This window comes from Biomphalaria glabrata, chromosome 4 (genome assembly GCF_947242115.1).
Source record: "Biomphalaria glabrata chromosome 4, xgBioGlab47.1, whole genome shotgun sequence".
Taxonomy (NCBI): Eukaryota; Metazoa; Mollusca; class Gastropoda; family Planorbidae; genus Biomphalaria; species Biomphalaria glabrata.
The window spans coordinates 25,326,533-25,336,057 of NC_074714.1; the positions used below are offsets into that span (position 1 = coordinate 25,326,533).

At 39.9% G+C, this 9,525-nt stretch overlaps 1 protein-coding gene across 1 annotated transcript; it reads right to left on the reverse strand.

Annotated features, from left to right (window-relative positions):
* Nucleotides 1–531: 531 nt before the first annotated feature.
* On the reverse strand, nt 532–4,658 carry LOC129925934 (filaggrin-2-like). Its single transcript, XM_056027529.1, has 3 exons — nt 4,638–4,658; nt 1,617–3,185; nt 532–1,482 (listed from the first exon to the last, which is right to left on the reverse strand). Exons 1-3 carry the CDS (start codon nt 4,656–4,658, stop codon nt 532–534), a joined length of 2,541 nt encoding a protein of 846 aa, XP_055883504.1.
* Nucleotides 4,659–9,525: the final 4,867 nt, after the last annotated feature.

A 9,525-nucleotide genomic window follows, 5' to 3' on the forward strand; every position in this document is an offset into this window, starting at 1 on the left:
AGTTAATATTATTGTCTGGAAACACTTTGGTAACTCCTCGTCGGGGTCTATTAATTTTCAGGATTTTTCAGAAGGATGAGAACTTAATGTCATTTCTTTGATCTTTTAGTTCATCAGTCACGAACACAATTTTTGAAAGACAAATTTTGAAAGACAATTCTCTGGATTTTACAAAATGTTCTTTAGAAATGTCTTTCATTACGTCCAAGACGTCGTGTTGGAACAAAGATTTGAACAAGATTCATTCGCGATTTCATTCCAAGCGCAATGCTACGTTGTCATTCAATAGGCATTATACAACATCAGTGTGTTGTCCACAACTAGAGCCTATGTGTTATCCACAACTAGAGTCTATGTGTTGTCCACAACTAGGGCCTATGTGTTATCCACAACTAGAGTCTATGTGTTGTCCACAACTAGAGTCTATGTTATGTCCTCAACTAGAGTCTATGTTATGTCCTCAACAAGAGTCTATGTTATGTCCAGAACTAGAGTCTATGTTATGTCCACAACTGAGTCTATTTTATATCCTCAACTAGAGTCTATGTTATGTCCACAACTGGAGTCTATGTTATGTCCACAACTAGAGTCTATCTGTTGTCCACAACTAGAGTCTATCTGTTGTCCACAAGTAGAGTCTATCTGTTGTCCAAAACTAGAGTCTATCTGTTGTCCACAACTAGAGTCTATGTTATGTCCACAACTATAGTCTATCTGTTGTCCACAACTAGAGTCTATCTGTTGTCCACAACTAGAGTCTATCTGTTGTCCACAACTAGAGTCTATCTGTTGTCCACAAGTAGAGTCTATCTGTTGTCCACAACTAGAGTCTATCTGTTGTCCACAAGTAGAGTCTATCTGTTGTCCACAACTAGAGTCTATGTTATGTCCACAACTAGAGTCTATCTGTTGTCCACAACTAGAGTCTATCTGTTGTCCACAACTAGAGTCTATCTGTTGTCCACAACTAGAGTCTATCTGTTGCCCACAACTAGAGTCTATCTGTTGTCCACAAGTAGAGTCTATCTGTTGTCCACAACTAGAGTCTATGTTATGTCCACAACTATAGTCTATCTGTTGTCCACAACTAGAGTCTATCTGTTGTCCACAACTAGAGTCTATCTGTTGTCCACAACTAGAGTCTATCTGTTGTCCACAAGTAGAGTCTATGTTATGTCCACAACTAGAGTCTATCTGTTGTCCACAAGTAGAGTCTATCTGTTGTCCACAACTAGAGTCTATGTTATGTCCACAACTAGAGTCTATCTGTTGTCCACAACTAGAGTCTATCTGTTGTCCACAACTAGAGTCTATCTGTTGTCCACAACTAGAGTCTATCTGTTGCCCACAACTAGAGTCTATCTGTTGTCCACAAGTAGAGTCTATCTGTTGTCCACAACTAGAGTCTATGTTATGTCCACAACTAGAGTCTATCTGTTGTCCACAAGTAGAGTCTATCTGTTGTCCACAACTAGATTCTATCTGTTGTCCACAACTAGAGTCTATGTTATGTCCACAACTAGAGTCTATGTTATGTCCACAACTAGAGTCTATCTGTTGTCCACAACTAGAGTCTATGTTATGTCCACAACTAGAGTCTATCTGTTGTCCAGAACTAGAGTCATCTGTTGTCCACAACTAGAGTCTATCTGGTGTCCACAACTAGAGTCTATGTTATGTCCACAACTAGAGTCTATCTGTTGTCCACAAGTAGAGTCTATCTGTTGTCCACAACTAGAGTCTATCTGTTGTCCACAACTAGAGTCTATGTTATGTCCACAACTAGAGTCTATCTGTTGTCCACAACTAGAGTCTATGTTATGTCCACAACTAGAGTCTATGTTATGTCCACAACTAGAGTCTATGTTATGTCCACAACTAGAGTCTATGTTATGTCCACAACTAGAGTCTATGTTATGTCCACAACTAGAGTCTATGTTATGTCCACAACTAGAGTCTATGTTATGTCCACAACTAGAGTCTATGTTATGTCCACAACTAGAGTCTATGTTATGTCCACAACTAGAGTCTATGTTATGTCCACAACTAGAGTCTATGTTATGTCCACAACTAGAGTCTATGTTATGTCCACAACTAGAGTCTATGTTATGTCCACAACTAGAGTCTATGTTATGTCCACAACTAGAGTCTATGTTATGTCCACAACTAGAGTCTATGTTATGTCCACAACTAGAGTCTATGTTATGTCCACAACTAGAGTCTATCTGTTGTCCACAACTAGAGTCTATCTGTTGTCCACAACTAGAGTCTATCTGTTGTCCACAACTAGAGTCTATGTTATGTCCACAACTAGAGTCTATCTGTTGTCCACAACTAGAGTCTATGTTATGTCCACAACTAGAGTCTATCTGTTGTCCACAACTAGAGTCTATCTGTTGTCCACAACTAGAGTCTATCTGTTGTCCACAACTAGAGTCTATCTGTTGTCCACAAGTAGAGTCTATCTGTTGTCCACAACTAGAGTCTATCTGTTGTCCACAACTAGAGTCTATGTTATGTCCATAACTAGAGTCTATGTTATGTCCACAACTAGAGTCTATCTGTTGTCCACAACTAGAGTCTATGTTATGTCCACAACTAGAGTCTATGTTATGTCCACAACTAGAGTCTATCTGTTGTCCACAACTAGAGTCTATGTTATGTCCACAACTATAGTCTATCTGTTGTCCACAACTAGAGTCTATGTTATGTCCACAACTAGAGTCTATCTGTTGTCCACAACTAGAGTCTATCTGTTGTCCACAACTAGAGTCTATCTGTTGTCCACAACTAGAGTCTATCTGTTGTCCACAACTAGAGTCTATCTGTTGTCCACAAGTAGAGTCTATCTGTTGTCCACAACTAGAGTCTATCTGTTGTCCACAACTAGAGTCTATGTTATGTCCACAACTAGAGTCTATCTGTTGTCCACAAGTAGAGTCTATCTGTTGTCCACAACTAGAGTCTATCTGTTGTCCACAACTAGAGTCTATCTGTTGTCCACAACTAGAGTCTATGTTATGTCCACAACTAGAGTCTATCTGTTGTCCACAACTAGAGTCTATGTTATGTCCACAACTAGAGTCTATGTTATGTCCACAACTAGAGTCTATCTGTTGTCCACAACTAGAGTCTATGTTATGTCCACAACAAGAGTCTATGTGTTGTCCACAACAAGAGTCTATCTGTTGTACACAACAAGAGTCTATGTGTTGTACACAACTAGAGTGTCCGTTTTGTATAATTTTAAATAGCTGGATGTCAGATTTTAATCCTGTATTTTTAATAAATAAGTTTTTCAATTTTCTACTCTAAATGATATGAAGCAGCTCAATGGAACTTCTGTGTTGCCAATTCAATAGATCTACAAACGACAGAGCTTAGAACATGAAATTCTGCAGTGCTAAAAGGGCACACATAAAAAGACTAGATTGTCAACACTTCATTTCATCTGTACACTGGAGAGTTGAAAACGAGCTATCGATAGTCGAAATTACATTATGTCAGTGTTTCTCAAACTTTTTTTTAACGGAACACTTCCTACTATTGGAGAATTTAGCGGAACACTTTGCTTATTTTTTAGGCAGGGTTATTTCCTATTTGTTAAAATAAAAGAATAATAATTAAACCTTATTCTAAATTCAGCTTTATGTTTTTTTTCAAATCTATAAATATGCCTATTAAAAAATACTTACAAAAAAAAAAGGGTATGACAGAACAAGGTAGATTCACTTTGATGATATTGTGCACTTGAAGAACTTTTGTTTTGCCACGATATTGGTAAGATGAATTCTAGAATGGTGTGGCTTAAAGCGTGTTTGTAGACTTTGACTTTGTTGCAACCTAATCCGAAAATCCTGCTGCACTTAAATCTGCTGCAGGAAATGAAGTAAAATATAGTTCACTTGTTCGAAATATTCTTGTATATTTGTTTCAATATAGAGTTAGAATGTAGGTCAGTTCATATTGATGTTACTATAAAACATTTTCCGTTACTGAGAAGAAATAAAATGAAATTGCATTTTATTATCTGCATTTACGTAATACTTCACTTGTAGGCCTACTAGTCATTCCAGTAGTTCGTGGAACACCTGGTCAGGCCTCACGGGACACTAGGGTTCCGCGGACCACAGCTTAGGAAGCACTGCATTATGTGACAGCAACAAAGGAAAGTAATTCATTCTGTTAGTGTTAGTAGAAGTACACGCTGCTCTCTCTTACAATTTCTTGGATTCAACTCTTTGAAAGGATTGGCTGAGACTATAAGCTTGTCAGACAAAATAAATAATTGAAACACTTGTATGTTCATAATTAATATTATCTCTTTCGGTAATATCTCTTTTTTATGTATTATCTCTTAAGGTATTATCTTGTAAGCTTTTATATCTTTTTATTTTTGTCTCTTTAGCTCTTTGAGTATTAGCTCTGTAGGTATTATTACTTTAGAATTAAAGCGTTTTAAACTATTTTGTTTTCCATACCAAGACCGTATTAAAATACTCTTTTTGGATACTTCCTGATATGACTGTAAGATTTTATCTTCAAAATCAAAAGCAGTTGTCTTCAACAATAGAAGGGACTAATTAGGTACTTCTAATCAAAGAAGGCTCTGCATTAGGACAGCTTTCACAAGTTACCTCCAAACTGAGTCCAAACATTCGAATCAAAGAGACCTTCCTATGTTAGGACAAAGGCTTTGTGAAAACTTTTCTCTCGAAGGCTTGGCATGAGAGCTTGGTTATTTACTGACCTCTATATCAGAAACTAAGCTCCGACTGAGGCGAGGTCGAAGGCAGAGTCCACCGAGAAAAACGTGATATTATTATTATTATATTACTACTAAAGACTGAAAAGTGGTTGACGTAAGAGAGGACCAGCATAGGCGCCAACTTGCTTTAACTGACATAAAAGAGAACACCTGGGTGCAGGCTGCTTCAGAACGAGAAAGCTGGAGGTCACTTACAAAAGCCGCGGGATACACATTTGAGACCAAAAGAAAATCCGCTGCCATGGACAGACGTAGACGTCGAAAAGAAAATCTAAAACGACCACCGGCGGACAATGGTTATACCTACAGAATATGTAGGTCGCAGCTGGGGCTGCGTAGCCAAATGAAATACTGCATTTCTCATTAATCTTCGAACTTAAAGACACGCCTTATTATTATTATGTTAGAAATGAACGAGTAGTCATTCTCTGGCGCTGCCAGGGTCGAGTTTCGCTAAAGAGAAACAAAATTCATCGTAGTCCCTTTAACAGTTTCCACTGAGGAATTTTCTGGTGATGTGGCAGGTCTGCAGCAGTACCGCCTTCTGACAGGCAACGAAGATGTTCCTAGGAATGTTAAGGGCCTTGAAGGTGTCTGTGAGGTCAGTTGTTATTATCCCCTCGGTTGATATAACAATGGGGTATATTGTTATTTTGGACAATTTCCATAGACGCTTAATCTCCAAGCCTAGGTTCCCATATTTTCTTTGTTTTTCTATCTCAGTTTTTCTTAAATTATGAGACAGTGGTACGGCGATATCGATAATGGTAGCGGTTTTTTCTTTTTTATCGATGAACAGCAGATCCGGGCGATTGAAATCTACCGTTTTGTCGGTCAGAATAGGCCTATCCCAGTACAGCAGATGTTCAGTAGACTCGAGAACCTCTTGTACGTCAAAGCCAGGTGTTTCCCCGTCCTACCCCCAAATTCTTCACCCGCACCACCTTTTCCTCTCCAGGCTAGACTTAGTTGACCACATTAGAGATAGCTAGCCGCGTCTTTTCACTTATCTTCCCTTGACCGGGGCTAAGATAGACACATTCTCTTTGATCGTACCGGCCGGATGTCTGACGGGCGCAGATGACACCACCTGGTGTGGAATGCAAGTCACTCCTCCCCCCCCTTCTCCCACGTCTCTCTTTGATCTAGGAGATTACTCTATTCAAAGCGCCTCTCGACGCTCCAAGGTGCGACTCCCATCTCAAGTCTAATTCACCCACGTGTAAGATAATTCTTAGCCTAGGACATTTCCTGTTTCCGCCCGCATTTTCCAGGCCTATATAAAGTAGATCCAAATCAAATCAGACTCTCTCATTTTCTCATTCGAGCTGAGCTATCGAGTCTGGACTACTTCATTTATTCTTACTCCTAGAGGAATACCTGGTGGTAAGCCGAACTTTATCACAAGTTCCATCTTAATTACTTTGTGCATATTTCTCACTGGAGATTATCATGTGTATTTCATTATTTCATTTATATTAATTAGTGCATTGTGTATTTATCACTGTCGTAAGTAGAAAACATAAACATGTCCTATGTATGTTTTTAAGTATTGCATTAATCTATTAATGCTGCGTTGCTTAATTGATCGTTGATGCAACCATGTATATATTTGTACATCTTATTTTATTTCCTTTATCTCGGCTGTCCGCTTTGATAATTTTACTAGCGCATTAATACTGTTTAGAAGAGAAGATATATAAATTATCTCCCCTTTTCTCATTTTACTCTAACGAGAGTTGCGCCCCTTGAACGGACACCCTCTCCATTCAAGCGCGCTCCATTGTTCTCGGCCGACGGCCGTATATAAACAAACCGTCATGGTCGATGACCACCGCCCATTCCCCCCCCCCCCCTTTTCTCTTACAACTTGTGTTGATTATTTGAGATTATTATGTCCCCTTATAGTACATTTTATATTATTATTTCCCCTTTTATGTACATTTCTATAAGGCTACTATCTGCCATCTATTTTAACCTATCCCATTTGTCATCATCTCCCCTTTGTGATCTAAAGCAATTTTACCAATCTGACGAATGCACCTCAGTCGAGGGCATCGATAAGATGCATGAGAGACATGTCCTAACTTGTCTTTATTTATCCACAGCCTCCCTCAGGTGTCTGCCTATTTGCTGTTTAGTGCCTACTGAGATCTACCCAACTATTTGCTATCGAGAATCACCTACTATCTTTGTGCTTAGTGCTATTCAGCACTGCACTTGATTATTTATCGGATCACTTGCCACTTGCTATTGAGTATCCTCTACTGCCTGCGTGGATCTACTCAACTCTACTACTTGGCGCTATCGGCCTTGCCCGTCTATTCGACAGCCCACCTGTCAATTTATTAGGTGCGACGTCCCTATAGACTCAGATCTGTGCGAGACGTCATAGCTACGCCAAAACCTCTGCAACTCACTGGACTTATCCTGTCAACTACGCTGCCCACGGCAGATCCGCTCTGCCCGCAGTACACTTGTGCCCACGGTAGCCGGCCACCCGTCCTACTGTGCCCACTACCGATATCAGAACTTTGGATTGAGACTCCACAAGAACTGAATCACCGGCGTCCCTCTATCCGCTAGAGCGCCACCTCCAGCTGCAGAACCTCAAGCCAGGACACAGCCAGCTGCGACATCAACAGGACAACCAGCTAAGTCAGAGGACAAAGTGACATACTCTCTTATTAAGTGCAAGAGTGATGATTAAACATAGCATTCACTAGAGATAGATGCAAACCCTCCCCATTTTTATTCTCATATGTAAATATTTATGTAAATAAATATTCTTCATTTTTAACTTTGTATCTATCTTTCATTGCTTGTCTCGTTGCGTGCCTGCTCCCGATTTATATGCTGACGGGTTGTTGTGTGATAGCTTTAAAAATAATCATCCCCTAGACATTAAACGCGCCAAACACACATCACCTTCCCCAACCTGTCACAATGATCTCTGCTACAATGATAGAGCCTCTGACAAGAAACATCTCTTACATTTCCCCAGTATATTTGGTAACTCACTGGGATTGTATTGTTCATGTTATCTCCTTGTCATTAACATTTTGACCACTTTTAAGGCAAAAAAACAACATAGTTTCCTGCCCATCCAGACACCCAGAAACCCATGCACTCCCCTTGATATTACGTTGTATAAGTTTATAGTACACTACACAATTAGGCTATTTAATTACACCTTTCCGAATTCATCTGTATGTGGACAAGTCCTTTAGAGTACAAAGCACGAAGCCGACTTACAGGAGACTTTTGTATTTGTTAAGTATCTGAGGTCACGTGACTTAAGGGCTGAAGACGTCTTGCTCACTTTATGAATGAATATCTACCCCCCCCTCCCCTTCGGTCCCCTCACACTTTCAGCTAGTTGAGATGAATGGCGGGGAGGTGGCCCAACAGAATATTATGCTGGCGTTGCTTGTCGACACCCCGGGGAAATTATCGACAGCAGTGTTGGAATTAAGAAGCGTGGCAAGGCCCATAACTCTTGAAGTTCGTGGCCGCCCTGGTGGTGAGGTAATTTTAGGCTGTAGTCTAAAAGATCGGAAGAGAGAAGTGCAAGACACAGATGACATTTGTCTGCACAAATTCCTGAAGTTTAGTCTTGGTCTTGTTTCAGATACACACCAACAAGGATTCTCAATCTTATACCTCACCTTCACCTATCCCTTAGTCTGTAGAAACGTTGGGGCACCACTCAAGATCTGTTGAGCGTCTTTCTCCATTCATCTCTATCTTTTGTCGTGGATAGAATTTCATTCATGTCGATTCTTTAATGTTGTTTTTCCATTAGATTGAGGCGGATATCAGGTGGCGGCCCACATCCAAAGGTCTGACAAGGCATGGAAGCACGACCATGTCCAGACTTAGGATTGGCCACACCTACTTCACACACTCCTTTGTGTTGAAGAAAAAGGTGCACCCACTTTGTGAGTACTGTGACTCTCGCCTCACCGTAAAACATATTGAATGCCCCAGATTACAGGATATTAGGGGGACATTTTTTAGAGCACACAACTTAAAAACACTGTTCGATAATGTCGACCCTGGGTAGGTACTGGGCTTTGTCTGGGACGTGGGATTGTCTACGAAGGTTTGATTTGTGATAGCGCAGGGAGATTGTGGACATATAATATTTACAGCAGATTTTTATTGAATTCATAAACTTTTACTATTTTAACTGTGAATAGACCTTCAATGATTTAAATGTGTGGAATTTAGCTCTTGTGATATAAATGGAGAGTAATCCTTGAAGGATTACTGGCACGACATGGCCTAAGTTGTGCCGATGAGCCAAAAACTAAAAACTCAAACTCCATCACTTTCTTTGTCTTCCTCTTCTTCTTTATCCTTATACTGTTCCCTGAAGGAAAGTCTTTGCGAGCCCTGAGGACCTGTGATACATTTTAAGTTGCGTTTTTCGACAATAAATCCTGTTACACATTTCTGTATTTGTGGTGCGGTCTTTGTAAGTCTATTGTTTAGTATGTTTATGTCTTTGATCTAAATTGCTAGCCTCCATCTTCTCTTTTATGCTACCAATGATTCACTCCTTCCGTCTGTGGGGGTAAGCTGACATCTGAGTTAGTTTTTAAAGTGCTTAACCCTTCTTTCCTTAAGCTGTCAAAAGGCATTCGGCATGCCATTCACTTTCCTAAAGATAATATCCCAAAACCAAACAAAGTAAGATCATTTTTACAAACCTTATATCAACTCATTTTGTCTGCCTGGTACATTTTTTACTT

Coding starts and splice junctions, on each gene's coding strand:
- LOC129925934 (XM_056027529.1), bottom strand. CDS start 4,658: ATGTTTGGACTCAGTTTGGAG. Junction 3,186..4,637: donor TGTTTGGACTCAGTTTGGAG/GTAACTTGTGAA, acceptor TGTGTACAACAG/ATAGACTCTTGTTGTGGACA. Junction 1,483..1,616: donor GTGGACAACAGATGACTCTA/GTTCTGGACAAC, acceptor TGTGGACAACAG/ATAGAATCTAGTTGTGGACA.